The sequence below is a fragment of the Orbicella faveolata genome, unplaced genomic scaffold (assembly GCF_042242905.1).
Source record: "Orbicella faveolata isolate gen_17 unplaced genomic scaffold, um_ofav_v1 contig_34, whole genome shotgun sequence".
NCBI lineage: Eukaryota > Metazoa > Cnidaria > Anthozoa > Scleractinia > Merulinidae > Orbicella > Orbicella faveolata.
Genome location: NW_028301563.1, coordinates 30,092,501 through 30,112,562, shown reverse-complemented (window position 1 = coordinate 30,112,562; position 20,062 = coordinate 30,092,501). Strand labels below are relative to the sequence as shown.

The following is a 20,062-nucleotide window of genomic DNA, read 5'->3' as shown; positions in this document are numbered from 1 at the left end:
TGTTTCTTTTACTGCGTTTACCTCACAAGAAGTCTCGCATTGATAAGGTATGTTGGTGTACGTATAATTGAAGAGTTCCTTTGGGCAAGGATAAGGTTCCAGTTCGCAGTTCCATGAACCCTCATCATTACATTGTTCTACAGCTTCTTTCGCTCCCCCTACTGCTGCCCATCCAAAGTCTTCACTATGATCTGGGTCCGGTTTGAGCCCGGGTACGTACTCTCCTGCTTTCTCACCCGCAGCTGTGAATAGAACTGCCAGTATTCCCGATTTGATTCCCGCAGATGCTGATTTATGTGGATCATTCGTTTTATCATGTTCGTACGCAGCATTTACTGCAGCAGTTGAAGCGACATATGCAGCTGGTGGTGGAGCGCCCATGGACGATAAAAGAACTGTACCTCCTATAATACAATCGCTGGTTTCAGAACTCGTTTCCCGACTTTCTCGAAACTACAGGATATGGTAGGCCATAAATCATCCCCGGAATGATCGCACTCCTCTTCGTGACAAGTCGATGTCTCCTGAAATGGAGGGAGTTTTTTCCTGTCGGAGATTGTGACAGGTCGCTGGCAGACCCCCTGCTCCTTGCTGATGAGATCTTCATAGCAAGCATTACAAGCGGTTCCGGTAACACAAATGTAGGGACATTCAATTACGGAGCATAACCGCTCAAAAGATACTTTGAGTTGGTTAAGTTCTTCACTACTGTTGGTCAAAATCTTCTCTGCCTTTTTCACATCCTTCAAGGCGGTACGTTCGGCTCTTAATGCTCTAAGGTATTGCTCGATGGCCAAATGAGTTTTATTTTCTGCTTGGACAAGTCGTAAATGGCTCCTGCTGATCCTCGCTTTAATTTTGTTCCTCATACTTTCGAAAACTTTTAGTCGCTGAGTAGTAGTTTCAACAACAACCTTTGTGTAATCGTTTATAACTTCTTTCATTGTATCCTCCAGTGCATTCTGATCACTGTTAGGGTCTGTTTTACCGAACGTTCCGGTGACTTTCAAAGACAGGGAATCCCATGTCTGTAATTGACTTGACCCATATATTGACAGGCGATAATTATCGAATAAATTGACCTCTTTCTTAAAATTCAAAGAGCTGTTTGATATGTTCAATTTAGCTTTAAACGAGTCACCCAGCAAGGCCACACTGGTGTCAAGGACTCCTTCAGAACTGTTCCGGCTGTTAGAAGGCAAGAAAATCTGAAGGGAATCCGAATTGAGGCAAGTGAAGAACCTTCCTAACACCTCCGGTTGGTTGAAAGTAGCGGAAACGATTAAACCAGGAACATCTATCTTATTGCCTTCACCACTGCACGTTTTGAATTCTTCTGAGAACATCTCAGTACTGATGGACATGTTGGGAAACTTCAAAGGTCCAAATTTGACAACGCCAGATAATACCAATTCCAGCTGGATGGCTGAGGATCCACTTGGCTCTTTTGCTGACGAGTTGGGCAGAAGCTGAGAATTCGCATAGAAGGACACTTTGCCGTTGGGACTCTCGATAAAGGAGCCAAGAACAGTCAACGCGAATGGATCTTTCGCTGAGAAGCCATTCAGGGATAATTCATGTGTCTGTGATCTTGCAAGACTTGTTGTTTAGAGATTCTAGACGGGCAAAAAAGAGTGTATTCCTACTTTGAAAACGGTTTTCCAATGAATAACGCTGACAAATTTTGGTGAATCAAGCATGGTTTAAAAAACGATTAAGACTTCATCCGTCAGTAAAAAAACTTTTAAAGGGAATAAGTAATTTTCTGCGTGCTTGGACAAAATTTCACATACAATTGGTGTTATTCTTCACCGTTCTTTGTCACCTACGTCGTTCTGTGGTCTATAATTATCTCGTTGGGGTCTGTTTACACCAGTAGCTATTGATCTAAACTGTTGCCCGTATTACTTGGCCTTTGGAAAGTTGAAGAGCAAGTGAAATTTAAAAAAAATTGAGATTTGACCGCAGTTGAAAATAAGTAGGCGTGTGGTTTTCTGGCTTGATCCCAAACTCATACTCATATTGTTATCTTGCCTTACATAAACGTAGCATTTGTTCTAATTTTTGTCAAGCATCACACAGCTCTTAACCTGAAGTATGCACAATTACCACAATGCCCATGCAAACTAACCTCGATACTGCACCAGTCCAGCTTTCATCTAATTGAAGTTCCACTGATACCTTTTGCTCTAACAAGAAGAGAGTCATATTTGCCGTCACTTCTCCTCTTATTCCCGCCTTCCAAAAGGTTGGACTGTCCTCCCATACCTACGTGAAAGAATTTTTTATATAAAGCATTTGCGTTTAGTGTGTACTGGCTTAACCTAAGTATAATTTGTCCTATAATGATTAAAAAAGGATGAATCACTTACTTTGTCGATATCTGATACTCCTAAGATTGTATTTCCCACCAAACGCACATTCATGAAACCAATTGGGAGAGAACCATTGATGGTCTTTTCCGCTCTTCCAAAGAGTTCCAGACTTCCTGGTATGAGCTCGTTTTCTTGCTTTCTTGTATAGGCAGAGTAGTTTAGAGCACTTAATTTAGAAAACTGTACAGCCATCGCTGTAACTTTCCAGCCTCGAGCTTCAAGCTTCTCATAAAGCGAAATGGCTTGTAACGTTTTGTAGGATAATGGGTTAAAGACAATGAGTGCATTAGGAGGCCATGACTTCGAACAGAGATCCGTAACAACGAGGTGCGTATTTTTGCCATCATACTTAGGAAGTGCCACACTGCTTTTGTTTAACTCGACAGTTAAGGCATTTGAGTACAGAAGCCCTGAATAATAAGATCGCTCGTTCACGGATAGACCTAGCCCTTTCAAAATGTCCTTTAGTTGTAGCCCGTTCCATAAGTACGTGATTGCATCATTTGTGTCAAAGCCTGATAACGTTTTTGATGGGATCAAACGTAACCAGCGAGGAAGGCTAGCAGTCAAGGACTGGATGAAAACCGTGGCAATGATTTCGGAAGGAAGACATTGTACATCTACTGATGGGTGGTCTTTGCAAAACTTGTTGTCCGCTGAGACAGAAAGATGAAGGAGATTCGATTTGTCAAGTGCTGTTCCTGTTATACCCAGCGGTAAAGTGCGATTATTTGCAGACAGAATACTAACGACTCCCTTGGTGCTGACTTTCCCCTGGGTTTGTTTCCATGGCTCGGTTGATCTGGCATACAAGAAGTAGTCACTTTGTGGACACTTGAGTAGTCTGGCTTGGTGGCATCCCACAGGAAGACTGCTACTAAGATTACCATTACAAGGCGTTTCATTGTCCACGACAATCACAGTATCTGGAAGCACCGTCTGATAAAAATTGGTTGCAACACCGGACAAGGTGTATGTGATCAGATTCACGCCAGGCAGACGAGCTGTAACTGTCATGTTAGTACGGTACAGTTTTCCATCTTCCCTCTGCACTGGGTATATCACCAAATTTCGAGGTAAGAATTCTAATCCCGATGCACTTGGCGTAACTGTCAGCTGGTTCTCTGGCGGAGACATTTCAAAGGTGATGTTCAAACTGTTACCTTGTTGAAGCCGGGGATATTTCGGTTTGCGGAAAATACCCATGTGACACTTATTGCCAGTGTACGCCGTGTTGGTACAGTTACACCAGGAGGCTGTGCTGTTAATAGGATTGCACTCCCCTCCGTGAAAGCAAGGATTAGGGTGACAAACTGTTATTGCTGCAAACAAGGTATGGAGACTACTTAGACCATCGTTGTTAAATAAATCAAGAATTTCTTTGACTTTTACTTCGCCAAGACACACTCAACTAACAATTGTGAAGTCCCAGTAACTCGAGTCCCAGATACCCCAACTTTTCCCTTATCTCGAACTGGAGACTGCGTACCGTAGAATTAATAATAATAACGGTAATGATAATATTAATAATATTAATGATAATAGTAATAATAATATTAATAATAATGATAATAATGTTTTAAAATAAACTATTAAAACCTATTTCAACAGTGTTTACATAATGATAATAATAATTATAATAATAATTGCGATAGAAAATGGAAAGGGTTCTTCATCTGTGAAAAAGGCTAAAACTAAACATAAATAAAGCTAAAAATCATGCATATGTATGAACGATCAAAATAAAAACAAGGAAAAGAGCTTAGTCGTATCATGAGGCATCGGGATTTCAAATAGTTCTTACACAGTCCACTTTACTCTTTAAAATCTTTAGTGTTTGCTGGTAAGTAATTGAAGATTACAGAAGTGGAATCTTGAAAAGTCCTCGATGTAAGTGGCACTGCTAGCCGTGGGGCAATATTTACTTACGTCACGGGAGAATACCAAACCAGATGACTTAATCCCTTCTCGTCTCTGGAAAAATAGGGCCATACCAAAGCAAATACCAAAAAATCAAGCCAAAACAATAATGAAATAAGACGCAAAGCTTATTAGGTTGCATAACTAAAATTAGTCGTGACTTCGTCAAACCGATTTTTTCTCTCGCCTGGCGCACGTAATAGAGTACCTTCTTTGAGTTGTCATTTGTTTATAATGTTGTGTTTGGGTCTTTAGGACAATCATTTATTCGCCTCTCTATTGAATTATTCTATTCGTTGTTTGTTTCCTTACCGTCACATTTTCCAGGGATCGGCAACCACTTGGAATCCGCAGAGCAAGAAACTGTTCTGCTTCCGTTGAGGAAAAATCCGGAGCGACACCCAAAAGAACATTTTCCTTTGTAAGTGGTTGAACAAGGAATCTTAACATGGCCATTTGCAGGTGGAGGTAGTTTTTTGCAATTTTTAACTGTCCAAGGAAAAACACGTGGAGTGTAAGAAAATGAACAAAGTATGTACAACGACACTACTTTAATTTAAACTACTAATTTATGCTGACAGGCCCCGTCTATATCCACATTGTAATGGTTTCCCTTGGAATGAACCAGGTCGAATGGATCTCACCGCTCATTATGTTATACGGTATAATTTTTTTCTCAAGAATTTACCGAAGAATTTACAGAAGAATTTACAGAACTGATTTCATTTGTTCATTTCGTGGATCTAGCTTTGACAAGCCCACCTTCACAAATTGCGCGATTTCCACTCCATTTGCCATTGGCCAAGCACACGCGTAGTCGTGATCCTACAAGTTCGTACCCAGGCTGACAGCTGAACTGACAGACGCTGTCTATGATTTGCCCTGTGCAGTTCATGTAGCCTTTGGCTGGCTTGGATAACGATAAGCACGGGTACCCTAAAAAACATAAGTTATCCATGGATCATTTTTTTTTTTTTTTGCCGTTTAGGGGGCAGTCTACTTGCATTTTTTGTGGGAGGCGCGGAGACCTAATGGTTAGCACGTTGGACTCCGGATCAGGCGGTCCGGGTTCGAGCCCTGGCCGCGACCATTATGTTGTGTTCTTGGGCAGGACACTTTACTCTCAAAGTGCCTCTCTCTACCCAGGTGTATAAATGGGTACCGGCGAATTCAATGCTGGGGGTAACCCTGCGATGGACTAGCATCCCACCCAAGGGGGAGTAGAAATACTCGTAGTCGCTTCATGCTACAGAAACCGGAGATAAGCGCTGGCCTGATGGGCTACAAGGCTCGTAAGAAGACTTTTGCCTTACCTACTTGCATTTTTATTCGAAAGGGTTGGGGGAAGGCGGGGATAGAGAATGTACGAAATAACGTTGAAAAGGGTATACGCATTAACCATTTATTACGCCGCCAACAAACTTTGGGACATCTCGGCGAGATGACGGACTTTCTAATTTATCATTTATCACCAACAGATATATATATTTTTTCTTTTCCTATCATCTTAACACTCCCACTATTCTTTATTTTAAAAACATATTGACCCTTGGAATCTTCGATCAAATGAGTTCTCGGGAAAATGATGTTGTCGAGCCTCTTGCAGCAAGCGATCCAATAAGGACCAAAGCAGTGAAGTGGGTGATTTCTCTGTCTGTATATCAACTGAAATATTACCTTTACATGTCCGTAAGTCACGATCAAGATAGTATCCTGGTCTGCACGTACAGTAATAGCTCCCTGGAGTGTTTCCACAAATTTGACTGCAGGTGTGCCGACCGTTTTTGCACTCATCGTGATCTGGAAGTGAATGAACGGTGAACATATGTAGTGGTCTGTACACAAACGTCTTTTTGGGTATCAGTACAATAAAACCCCGATATAAAGAGATAGATTTCCTTTGCCCCATAAAATCACCTCGACAATACGAAGCCGCGGTAAATTGGCCTTTCGTTTAGAGGTTAAAGTGAGTAGCTGTTATAATTAAGATAGTTAATCCCTGGGCATTCGAGGGGCAATACAGCGCGAGAAACAGATAACTCGGATCCTTCTTTCTGATATGCACGTAATATTGTCACTTACTTAATGCAGTGATTGATTGGAGAAAATACAAGAAAAGCAACGTCTTTTATTTGTTTTAATGGATCAAAATTATAGACAAGTTTTTTAAAATCCTTCACTTTGCCGTTTCTCTGATTGTTCTTTTCACAGTGAAGAATAGTAACGTAGTCTTCATAGTGGTGATTAATGCTTTCAAAATTTAGCAATTCCACAGGGTCCAGTTGTTCGAAGGCCGATTAGCGCTAATCCGGGGTTAAATTTTAACCCGGGTTTCTTTTTCTATTGCTCAAAAGCATTTTCTTGAATAATTTGCTCTATTATTTTTTGGAGCATTCAATCATCAAATTGTAGCTTTTTAAGTGTCATTGTCAGAGAAAACCGGGCAGTACCAAAAGATCGAGGTCGGCCGTTTACCTTCATCTTTTCACTGTACAAAAGCTACCCAAAAAGATTAACAACCATGACATTTGCCGAGGTAGGCGTTCGTTTTTATTCGAGATATGACCACATCATGATTTTGGGCTCTCAAGCGGTCGAAAATGGCCGAAATTTCGGGCAACTTTAGGTGGGCCTAAAAGATACTTCGTACAAATTCCAGAGACTCTTATTTTCGTGCGATAATATTTGTCGCTTTATTAGTTGACTGAGATATATTTGAGGTCTTTAGCTTTAATTCGATGGTTTTTACGAGGTGCCAAATACCGCCGCCGAATCGTTAATTAGCGTGACCTGAATTTTAGTCATTTTCAGAGAGTCGTTTTTCAAAAGTGCGGCAGTTTATTTCCACAGAAAACCAATTTTGTGATAGTCTCTTGCATTGTTATCAATATCCGGTTGAGTTAAAATTGGCATCTACAAGAAAATGTTAGTAATTGGTCTCGCAAAGTCCAAAAAAAGTCATTAGTCAGAAATATTTCCCGCCAAATATTTAGCGAAAATACCACCTCATTCCAACTTTCTGCGATTGTTATTCATGATTTAATGAAAGATCTGCAAAAAATTAGTTAGCTGGACTGCAGAAGAGAATTTTTAAGCTTTGACATCGTTGTTAACCTAAGTAAACATTTCAAACTCGCCAAATCCTTACCGCCTAGAAAAACAAAGTGGATCCTCAGTTCGATGGTCTTTTTTGCTGTTGTGTAGAACAAACTACAAGTTAATAGTGAGCGAACCTTTACCCTAAATTTAATTTTGGGACTTCTGCAAACCCTTTGTTTACATCTCTTTCTCGTTTTCGGATGGCGTGACGCGTTACAGATTTAAAGGTTGGATATTACCTAAAGGTTTCTCCATGTTTTTGAAAACATTAGCTGTTCTTTCAGATCAGAAAAATCGTCTAGCATTGCGGGTGGCGGGTCAGTTTTTCTTCAATTATTAGCGTGTAAACAAGACGGTCGAGTAAAGACGTCAGAGGTGGTGTCTATTTGGCGCAGCCGAATGTAAACAATGAGGAAATACAGGTTACGACAAAACTGCGCTGCCATCCAGCCTACGAAATGATCAAAAAGGACAGACAACTGGAATAAGCATCTCAATACGTGAAATTGTCGCTAGGTCTGCAGGATTGCCCGCGGCAATCTTTCTTACTATCACTGTCGTTTGTATCGTCGCAGGTTAGCACACCGTCTTGTTTTCCGTTTCATTTCCTTCCTTTATTACCTCGTGCATGGAATTGACTTACGACCACTTGCAATGAAGCTTGAGATAATTTTTTGCTGATTCAAAAGTGTCTTAAAAGGTGTGTCGAAAACCCAGACCCGGAAAACTCTTCTTAAATTTAGTCGTCTGTCTGTTATGATCATTTCGTAGGCCGGATAGCGCAGTATTGTCGTAACCTGTATTTCCTCATTGTTTACCCGGAAAACTCTTCTTTAATTTAGTCGTCTGTCCTTTATGATCATTTCGTAGGCCAGATAGCAGCGCAGTATTATCGTAACCTGTATTTCCTCATTGTTTACATTTGGCTGCGCCAAATAGACACCACCTCTGACGTCTTTCCTCGACCCTCTTGTTTGCACGCTGATAATTGAAGGTAAACTGACCCGCCACCCGCAATGCCAAGCGATTTTTCTGATCCGAAAGAACAGTTAATGTTTTCAAAAACAAGGAGAAGCCTTTAAGTAAGATCGACATTTCGAAGTCCAGTCGTCTGACCTTTGAATCTGTAACGCGTCACGCCTTTCGAAAGCGAGGAATAGATGTAAACAAGAGGTTTGCAGAAGTCCCAAAATTGAATTTAGGGTAAAGGTTCGCTCACTATTAACATGCAGTTTGTTCTACACAACAGCAAAAAAGACCATCGAACTGAGGATCCACTTTGTTTTTCCATGCAGCGTGACGTTAAAAATAGAATTTTCGCGGGAAAATTTAGCCCAGGCAGTGGTAAGGATTTGGGGAGTTTGAAATGCTTACTTAGGTTACCAACGATGTTATAGCTTAAAAATTCTCTTCTGCAGTCCAGCTAACTATTTTTTTTTTGCAGATCTTTCAGTAAATCATGAATAAAATCGCAGAAAGTCAGAATAAGGTAATATTCTTTGCTAAATATTTGGCGGGAAATATTTCTGCCTAATGATTTTTTTTGGACTTTGCGAGACCAATTACTCCAATTTGCCTGTAGATACCAATTTTAACTAAACTGGATATTGGTAACAGTACAAGAGACTATCACAAAATTGTTTTTCTGTGGAAATAAACTGCCGCACGTTTGAAAAACGACTCGCTGAAAATGGCTAAAATTTGAGTCACTCTCAAAACTGATTCGGCGGCGATATTTGGCACCTCGTAAAAACCGTCGAATTAAAGCGAAAGACCCCAAATATAACTCAGTCAACTAATAAAGAGACAAATATTATCGCACGAAAATAAGAGTTTCTAGAATTTGTACGAAGTATTTTTTAGGCCCACCTAAAGTTGCCCGAAATTTCGGCCATTTTCGACCGCTTGAGAGCCCAAAATCATGATGTGGTCATATCTCGAATAAAAACGAACGCCTACCTCGGCAAATGTCATGGTTAATCTTTTCGGATAGCTTTTGTACTGTGAAAAGATGAAGGTAAACGGCCGACCTCGATCTTTTGGTACTGCCCGGTTTTCTCTGACAATGACACTCAAGCTTTCATATATGAATTCAAATTTCGCCCTTACCCTGGGTTACTTTAACCCATCTTTGAACAACCCGGCCCAGGTGTTAAGCAAGGGAAACTACCCTTACAAAGAGAACGTAGGACTTATGTCTCATTTTATACTGCCACTACTCAAAACTGGAGAACAAAGATTAGTCAAGGGTGCGCTGTCGCTATTCTTCCTATCGTCTACGGTTTTCTTAATTTGAAATGATCACCACATAGGGACATTCCCATTTACCCGCTTTAAATATAATAAAAAATGTTTTGCTTAAAATGAAAACCTACCTGAACAGGTTTGGTTATCAGGGTTCAAAAAATATCCACTCCGACAAAGGCACTGGAAGCTGCCTATAGTGTTGTTATACTGGTAGGCACAGCCGGAAAAACCTAATGTACATTCATTGATATCTGGAAGATAGATGAGTTTCATAAGCTTTTATACAAGCTGTAGTTTTTTTACTATAAAACTACTTAACTAACATCCCATAGATTAACACCAACAAATAATTTGGTTGAATTGGTTCGCATATCTTTTTCCACCTCGAGCTGATTAATTACATTGATTAGTTGATGTTGGCAATCTAAAAAAAGGGAAAACAGAAAAAGAATAGAGAGTGAAAACATTTTTCTTCAGATTCCCTTGAATTTTGTATCTTTATGTCATATCAGTTCAAAAGTTTGTTGGTTAGATATGTACACGCCAAGGTTATCCTTTGAATAACACTTCGAGTAATGCACTTTGTTGTAATGTAGTAAGGAGTATCGAGAACTAAACTTTGCAAAGCATTATTTTCTTCGAGATATTCTTTTCACCTGAACATGACTGGTTGTCTTTATTTAAGGTGAAGCCAATTTGACATGCACAGCTGTAACTTCCAGGATGATTGACACAGTGCTGTTGACAGACGTGGTGTCCCGTCATGCATTCGTCATGATCTAAAACAAATCAAATATGCTGTATTAAGGGGGCCCTCTGGTTGCAATAAAATAGGACATCACTAAAATAGTCATAACAACAAAAAAATTCATGGTAAACTACTGAAGTTTGGCATGAAGTATGTCTATGACACTATGTACCACCCAGTAAGTGTAGATGACCAATTGTTTTATTCTTGGTTAATAATTTGTAAGATAATATTATTTATGAACTTATCTTCTGCCCAATCAAATTTAAAGCACAACATGCATAGAACTGGGCTGATTTTGGGCATTAAGGGTCTACACAAGATAAACTAAAAACCTGTTGAGCGAAATCGGGATTTGACAATTGCTGTTGCCATGGTAACCAAAGTATTCCAACAAAACATCAACTCTTCAAAGATAAAGTAATATTCAGTTAAGTGAAATTTGGCTCCATAGGTTTGTAGTTTGTCAAGTCAAAAATGTTTGTGCCAAATTTGGTGATGATAGTACACATACAACTTGAGTAATTTAAGGAGCCACCCAAAAAAAGCACAAAAATCGCATATTTTCAGAAATCACACTTTAAAGTAAATGATGTCTAGAAACATGGTTTTAAGTTACTTTCCCACATAAAAAACCAATATATTGGCAAACACGTTTTGAAATGAGTGTATATTAAGTTTTTCTTGATTTACATCTTCTTTTTCCTCCTTTTGGGTTGATTGCATGGTCCTACGTCACCAAACGAATGCCCCAGCTGCATAAGTGACACCATCACAATTGATCCTGAGCTCTTCATCTTGCTGCTTGGCTTGTCTCCGAGCAACTCTGTATTTTTTGTGTTGGCCTTGTACCCTCTTCTCAGCTTGCTTTATTCTCTCTGAATCCCTCCCCCCTGGCTTCCATCTTGGTGCTATCACCTACAGTTAGCCCAAACTTCTCCATGATAGTATGCTTCATTGAGGCACCACCACTGAAATGCAGTGTAGCTGAAGATGCCGCCATCTGGACTCTCCCTTTCCCATGCCACTTATGCTTTGGACATTTGTTTCAGACCGGTGATTTGATAGATTCATTGGCATTTTGGGTATATCCAGGCAGACACCTGGCAAGAAGGGCTGAATCTGTGAGTCTTCCATAAATTTTCACAAGATGTTCCTTGCATTGAAGACCTTATCAAGATGGTGGGGCTTGTCGGAGAGAGATCTTTCCATCCTCAGTCCTGACTTCATATGATCTCACATCTACTTGCTGCTCTACACGAGCTTTGAACCTTCTACCAGACTTATCTGTGGGCTTTACACGCACAATTTCTCCTTTGCTTAGGGAGGAGGGGGAAGTTCCTTGGCACTGATGTTGTAGTGCTTGGCTTGCAGTTGCTTTCTCTTCAAGAGCTTTCCTTGGACATCTTCAACTATTTTGGGTTCGAGGAGCTCACTGGTCGTAGAAATCGGTGTCCTGGGGCGGCGATCAAACATTCTTTGAGACGGAGAACTTTCTGGGCGTTCAGAGGCTTTATTTCTCCATGCTAATAGAGCTAGGTAGAAGTCTGTTCCAGTTGACTTGGATTTCTTTAGCAGATTCTTAGCTGTCTTGATAGCATTTTCTACCTTGCCATTACTTTGTGAGTAATGCGGAGAGCTAGTAACATGTTCTATGTCATAGCTTGCCATAAACTGTTGGAACTCATGGGAACTATAGGGAGGACCATTATCACTCTGCAGATTGTTGGGGATTCCATGTGTGGAGAAGTGTCTCTTCAGTGTTCCGATCACTCTATTGCCAGTCTTGTCCTTAAGTTGGTTGGTTTCAAAGTAGCTGGAATAGTAATTTACTGTGTAGAGGTCGTCTCTGTCTTCAAAATAGAAGATATCACATCCAACAGTTTCCCACGGACGGTTTGGAGTTTTGTGAGAGATAAGTGGTTTCTTCTGCTTAACTTTCCGGTAAGTAGCACACACACCACACTTTGCTATGTAGTCCCGAAGGTCAGCATTCATGCCAGGCCAATAAAGTGTTTCACGCGCACGTCGAAGGCAGCCTTCCACTCCTGTGTGGGCACCACGGAGTCGCTCGCGTATCTTGGGCCTCAGGCTGGCAGGGATCACACATCTTAAACCTTTGAAGAGGATTCCATCCTGTGCACTAAGTTCACCTCTCACAGTGAAGTAGGGATGTAGTTCTGAGGGTAGCGCTTCTTACTGATCTGGCCAGCCTTGCAATATCACTTGAATAAGGCACTGTAGTACTGAGTTTGCTGCAGTTTCACGCTGGATCTCAGCCAACTAGGATGCTGAAATGGATAAGAAATCAACTGCATCGATTCGTTCCGTCTCTTCTTCAGCTGGAGAGCGGGCAGTTGTTGGTAGATAGGCACGTGACAATGTGTCTGCCAGATACATTTCAGGACCAGGTTTGTAACGGATCTCAACATCACATTGCTGTAATCGTACAAGCAACCTCTGCAGGTGTTTAGGGGTTGTTGCTAAGGATTCTTAGAGACTTCTTGTGGTCTGACCACAGCACGACTTTCTGGCCATAAACATACTTATGATTACGCTCAACGCAAAGACTTGGGCCAACAGTCCTTTCTCAATTTGAGAATAGTTCCTTTCACTTGTGGTGAAGGTTCTACTTGAATAGGATACTGGTTGACCATACTGCATAAGCACAAATCCTATACCATTGGCAGAAGCGTCTCCTTGGCCTTCAACAGGTTCACTGGAATGGAAACATCGCAGAATTAGAGCTCAAGTAACAGCTTGCTTCGTGCTTTCAAAGGCTTTCTCTTGCTCGGTTGACCAGCCCCACGCGACGTCCTTGTGGGTGAGTCGTCTTAGTGGTTCACACAGCTCCGAAAGTTTACTTAGAAACTTTGACAAGTAGTTGACTAAGCCCACCAGTCTTCGGACTACTGCCACATCACTGGGTCTTTCCATCTTAAGTACAGCTTCTACCTTTCTAGGGCCAGGCTTGATTCCTTCAGGCGTCAGTACATGGCCAATAAAGGGGGTCTCTGTACATTTCAGCTGTAGTTTCTCTCGGTCTAGCTTCAAATTCCTCTCCCGGCATCGGCTCTAACAGCTTCAGTAAATTGGCATCATGGTTTTTCACGGCTTCTTCCTTGCTTGTGCCACGGCCGATAATTTAAGATGTCATCTGCTACCTTGTAGATCCCTTCAAGACCTTCAAGATTTTGGACCAACGTCCGCTGAAAACATTCTGGAGCAGGGGAGATTCTGAAGGGCATCCGCAGATATCTGTACCGGCCCAGGGGGTCTGGAACGTTGTTAGCCTGCTGGATTCCTCGTCAAGCCGTATCTGTAAGAATCCGTATTTAAGGCCTGCTTTCGAGAATACCGTGACATCAGCTAGCTGGTAGTATGTCCTCGATTACTGGCAGCGGATAGTGGCTTCTCGTGAGGATTTTATTTAGATGCTGAGGGTCGATGCACATTCTTAATTTGCCATTTGGTTTTTCTGTTACAACACGGCTAGATACCCAGTCTGTTGGTTATTCTTCTTTCTTTATCACATTAGCTTTTTCTAAGTGGCTAGCTCCTCTTTCAGCACTCTCGTCAACTTCTAGGTGAAGAGCTCCATCCATACAACCCAGACCTTGAAAGACAAAAGGGTAAGTCGCAGTGATTCTCTCCATATTAAGTTCCTGATGACTTTCCTTAACTTGCAAGATGTTTTCCTGTTGGACAGTTATTAGTCCCATTTGTTGTGCTGCTGAAGAGCCAAGAAGGGGAGTGTAATCTTCATCAATGATTGCAAATTCTGCACGATACTTTTTGTTGTTCTTTGGGTTTCGCAGGGATATTTTCGCCACGCCCAGCACCTTCAAATTCGTTTTAGAACGCGTGGTTAACTTTAAGTTTGTCTTCTCAATTTCCCTGTCCCTAGGAAGAAACTTACGGGGTAGCACATTGCAGGAAGCTCTTGAATCGACTTGCATCTTCACTAACGCATTTGCAATCTCCATGTGGGCGAAAATTTTGTTCTTGAACTTGACATATCCACGGAGTTGGTGGTGTGGTCCAAAGACACAGACAAAATCTCTTCTTCTGAACAATATGAAGACTCTGTGATGCCATCGAGCTGGTTCAGTTTCTTGCGTTTAAACTTCTGAGAACGCTTCTTCTTAGATTCGCGGGAATTCTTGAAACACTTTGCTGCAAAATGGTTGGCTTTTCCACGCGAAGAGCATGTTTCTTCCGTATGCAGGGCATTTGTCTCTTTTCCGCTCGTGCTTATCACCACAATATTTGCATTCGGCGCTTAGCTGATCTTTTGGATCTTTACCATTTTCTTTGGGTGCCTTCGGCTTCTTGGTACTTTCTTTCAGGTTGACCGCGTTCGCTTCTTGTTCGGTAGTTTGGTTCGGTGCCATGTCTTTCCGCTGTGCTGCGGTAGCCTCATTCGCCCGACAGATGTCAACACATTTCGACAGCGTTAATCCAGATTCTTGAAGTAGTTTTCTTCGTATGCCATTATCATGGACACGACAAACGATTCTATCGCGGGTAAGGTCATCTTTCAAGGTTCCAAACTCGCAAGTTTCGGCGAGCGCTCTAAGTGTAGTGATGTAAGTGTCGATTGATTCTGCCTGTTCCTGCGAGCGGTTATTAAATTTATATCTCTCGTAGATGTTTGTTTTCCATATGCAGTTATTTGCTCATAACTCCAGCACTTTGTTTATGTCTGCTTTTTCTTCATCGCTTTGAAACCGAAGGCCATTGTGGACTTCGAGAGCCTACTTGCCAATGTAAGTAATTAACGTGGCTACGCGAAGGCGGCCTGTTTTGTTTCGCAATTAATTCGGTGACCCATAGGCGTCCCATACCTGTCGCCACTGTTTCCATTCTTTGGAGAGATTTTCACAGGGTATCTCTATTTTCGGAGGTAGAGAAACGTTACACGAGAATGTATTAGTGCTCGTACCGTTCGTCGATGGCGGAGTGGCATTTCCACCGTCAGCTGGCATTTTGACTACACTTGTCTGCTTTCAAGTCTTCGCTGAACGTTTCGAGTTGCATGTCGCCTAAATGAAACGAAGATCGTCTTTACCAGTCGCTACTTGGGCCGTTTACTTCTGACACCATGTATAAATCAGGCTCGATAAACTGATAAACAGTAAACTCAACAAATCTTTATTCTGAGAACGAAGCAATGCTACACGGCCATGATGTAAAACGAACAACAACTTAATGCTGATGGGCTAATCTTGTCAGTTGACATATTGTCACAGTGGCGTTTATGGTTTGCTGTTATGCGGCTTCGTGCGCTCTTGTAACTTGTTTTTTGCACTCCCTTAAACCCGTTTCGCCTCTTCGGTATACCTTTCTTTAAAACCGGCTGTTTTTCCCTAAGTTTGGCATAATTTTCGTTGTTTTGAGCGAACCCTATGGCAAGAAATTACTACACGCCGATACCTTGCTAATTTTTGTGCTAGCTTGGTACCCGGGCCTCCTACAGTAAATGGTAGACTCTAAAATGGACTACGGGATCTCAGGGATCTCGAGATTTAGGAACAGAGTTATACTATTACGTTTAAGTCTAGAAAATTGGGCCAAATTCATTGTTTTCAGTTGGTTACTATGGCAATGGAAAAACAGACTTCTAAACATCTGCTGTTTTTGACACCACAAGAGAATTTATGAAAAAAAAAATGAGCCGATTCCAAATCTAGACATATTGGCATACGTATTTTTCTTAAAAATAATTTTTTGTCAAAACTTGTCAAATTTTGTGAATTTCAACCAGAGGGCCCTTCCATTAACTGAATCAAAATTTATGCCATTGCGTCGTAAATCATTGTTTTAGACTCTTGCGCTGCCGATCGATCATGATGGTGGTGATGACGATGACGCTAGACTCTCACGTCGTAAGTCGGCGCATGGGTATATGGCGACAAATTAATGATAATAAGTTTTTCTGTGGGGGAGAAGGCCGATTCTTGAAAGACAGGTACAAGCCGTTAAATTTACAACCATAACAAAAAGCTAAGCAAGGTTATCTGAGCATAACAACTCCTTTATATCACCACGTAGGCTGGATAAAACTTAATACTGATACTAGTCCCAGTGACTCAAGTTACTATTTTTTTTCAAGCGACAAAAAATGATAAATCCCAGCCATTTTCCATTTTGCATGCCCCATTCGGGGTATGAACATCGGACTGTGTGTTTGTCTTGTTCACATTCTAACTTACCGGCACAATCTCTTTTATTAGTTGTCAGGAGATATCCTTGAGGACAGGAACAGAAGAAACTCCCTGCGGTGTTATTGCATTTGTACTGGCATACCCTGTGTGCACATTCATCTATGTCTATAAATTGTAACAATATTTCAGTGTTAAGTGATGCCTTCTTATTTGTTGCCAACGAGTGGATATGTGATTTATTCACTGTGGGGTCCAACCTTTTTGGGGTGAGGAAATAAATGAAGAAACTAAGGAAACACCATACGATACCCCTGCCCTTGTGCTGAATGCAATTTGGCTTGTACATTTTTTGACAAACGTTAACTTTGAAATTATAAAAAAGTGAAAGTTTTCGAAAAGGAAAGCAGCAAATTAGGCTCGAGCTTGTCTCGACTTACTTAGTACAAGGCACATAAAGAGTATTGCTTTTCTTCCTGTTTGATATGTCAGTCCATCCGAGGAAATCCACAAAGGACTCAATTTTTTTTCAGACACGATTTCTTTAAAAATTTTCCAAGAAGACGATTTTTTAAGAGCCATTCGTCTCTGGAAACAAACGTCAAACAATACCCTGTTTAAAATGGAATCGCTTAAAATTATACACTTTATCAGGAGCCGATTACCCTACCCCGTATCTCCTGTCCAGCGTCACGTTCCTGTACGAGCTATGTGAGGGAGTAGCCCCTCCCCTATATATACATATATATACATCTTGTCACAGTCTGGAAACGTTGAAGTCCAAACTTAAGGCATTTCTTTTTGCCAAAGTTTTTAGTGACTGAGCTATTTTATTTCTTTTATGCATCATTTTATTAATTTTTTGTGCACTACGTTGTAAAGCGCATAGAGCCTTCGTATATGCGCTATATAAATGAGTTGTATTATTATTATTCCCCTCCCACCCGGAGTATATGGTATCAGCAACGTACCTGAGCATGTCACCGAGTCGTTTAGGAGTCGATATCCCACGTCACAAGCACACGAATAGGTCCCAGGCTTGTTGACACATTTTTGCTGACAGCTGTTCGGGCCACCGCATTCATTAATATCTGTAAGCAGAAAGTGTGGGTGATTTAGGACATTCTAAGTATAGTATTACTTTGACTTTTATCAGACACAAGTGTAGACGGGGTATGCTAAATATGTCACCTACACCCAACGCATCGCGAAGTATCCCAGTTTTAAAAGGGAGTTTCAGTTTTTGGGGAAAAAAGAACACCGTGAAACTCCGATATGAGAAATTTAAGGATATTCCTTAGAATTGCATTGCACATACTTACTGCGCATAATTCCACGCGGGATTAGCGCGCGCACATTACAAAATGGCGGCTTTTTTTATGCCTGGAGCTCGCCAGGCAGGTAAATCGGTATTTTCTCATGAACAAGTTAAGTATGGAGACCTATCATTTTTCCTCTTGTTTTAAACTGAACGACAACGTTCCTTCTGTAGAATAAATATAGAGCAATTTTCAGTGTTGAATAAGAAACAATCCAAGGAAATGTAAATTAGCAACTACTCGTGAATAGAATTGTGATTATATCATGAGGAATTATATGGGATTTACAAAGTACTGGTGCTCCTAAACGAGTGTGGGGACCCCCTGTTTTTATTCCGAAATTTAATTTCCTATAAAATAAATTAATAATCAATATGTAAAACTTGACAAAAATGTCAGTGTAGGTTCTATTTCTGCGGAATGACCTTAAGTGCCAATGATTCGCAAAATGTGTTTGTTGTTAACGGGGCTTTCTATATCAGGGTTCTTTATCATACTCTTTTCTGTTATTGGGCTGAGAAATATAGTTCCCTGTATGGGAATCTTCGTTACATAGATGTTCGATCTATCTAAGCTCCATTGTGTTATCAAAATATGACGTCGAAAGAAAGGAGTCTAAATATACTAGCTGAGGGCGATGAGGGATTGAGCACCACTTGAAGTGAGTGACGTTACATACCTTGACATTGGCTTCCAACAGGGTTGTATCCCGGATCACAAGAGCAAAGGTAGCCACTTGGTCTATTAGTACAGTGATGTTGGCAGCCACCGTTGTTCGTAGCGCACTCATTTTTGTCTGTTGTTAAAAAGAGAAAGAGGAGCTAATTTGACACCTATAAGCACAAATCATCCAAATAGCACAAAGAAAGGCACATCGTAGAAGACATATATGTTATTTGCCGGTTGGGAGGTCCGTATAGTGAAAAACTGTGACCGAGGTCTTGAAAATGCGGCCGAGGGCAGCCCGAAAATACAAAACTTTCGATTATAATAAAATACATTTTGAACAGTAATAAACAATTAAAACTCAGATTAGTACATACGAAGCTTTCTTATCTACGGCTGTTCAGCCCGATACTAATGTGACTGAATTGATCATCTCTCGGTAGGTGTTAAAACCGTTCAAATTTTCTGTACAAATGATAAAGAAACAATGATCTTGGAACTGATTTGTATGATTAAGAACTTTATCTTCAAACTAGGCTGCTCAAACAGTGAAAAAAGCGTTAAAATGAGAAGTAAACAGCAGGCTTATACTCACGTGGTGAAGAGTACGTGAAACCACGCACTTTCCTGTAGTAGAAAGCAAGGCTATAGCGGGAAAGCCGTAGTGGTACGCGCGTCATGACGTCATCGGAAGCGATCTTCACTATCTGCCGCCGTACTACAGCCTAGCCGTACCCTATCTTTAAGTCCCTATTGACTCAAATTTTACGGCGAGACTGAAGCACAGGATTACGCGCCATTACAGCGCCAAGCTGCAAACAGCTAAGCAAACTCTCACAACTTCAAAACACTCGATTGGATTTACTTAAAGTGACTTTCCTTGCCATTTTAAAGTGAAAAGAGATAAACTTGCGTTGACTAATCGTCGATGGATGAGTCAAAAAGGCAAAAGATTGACGATTACCGCTAACTTTTAGGAGCGAAATTTAGGCAGCGGGGAAAAAATCCGGCCCGTGGGCCGTATCGTAAAAAGCTGGAGCGGTCACGTGCGTATGATTAGCCAATCTAATTCGAGGATTAAGCATTCCGGCCCGCTGAGATGCTTGAGAGAAGAGTGTTGCTCTCGGCCTGCGGCTTCGGGCAGCATTTTCAAGACCTCGGTCACAGTGTTTCACTTTACGGACCTCCCTGTGTTTCCTTAAGACGGTGGCGATATAGGTGGTACCTTCTGCATGGTATCCGCTTCAAAGGTTTGTGTAAGGATTGATGTATTTGGTTATATTTGTTACAGTACTTTAAATTTTGTTAGTAGAATCGTATTGGTATGACAGGCGCTGTCAAGCACCGAAAAAGTCAGATCTCTCACCGGTTCTATATTTAGGTCCTTGCCATCCAGAGGTGCATTGGCATCGCTCAGGACTGACACACCTCCCGCCATTATGACATCGACCAGTGCAAATTGCTAAAACGCAAGAAGGGAATGTGTATAGTTTCACTGCATGGTATTGCTGCGTGGGGTAAAAA

At 41.2% G+C, this 20,062-nt stretch overlaps 1 protein-coding gene across 1 annotated transcript; it reads right to left on the bottom strand.

Moving 5' to 3' along the window:
• Nucleotides 1-1,487: 1,487 nt before the first annotated feature.
• On the bottom strand, nt 1,488-19,976 carry LOC110048554 (uncharacterized). Its single transcript, XM_089272378.1, has 12 exons — nt 19,967-19,976; nt 18,552-18,668; nt 17,525-17,644; nt 16,605-16,721; nt 10,298-10,420; nt 9,770-9,892; nt 5,973-6,095; nt 5,058-5,231; nt 4,608-4,784; nt 2,373-3,697; nt 2,132-2,268; nt 1,488-1,616 (listed from the first exon to the last, which is right to left on the bottom strand). The coding sequence occupies exons 1-12, from the start codon at nt 19,974-19,976 to the stop codon at nt 1,565-1,567; spliced, it is 2,598 nt and encodes an 865-aa protein (XP_089128504.1). The 3' UTR covers nt 1,488-1,564.
• Nucleotides 19,977-20,062: the final 86 nt, after the last annotated feature.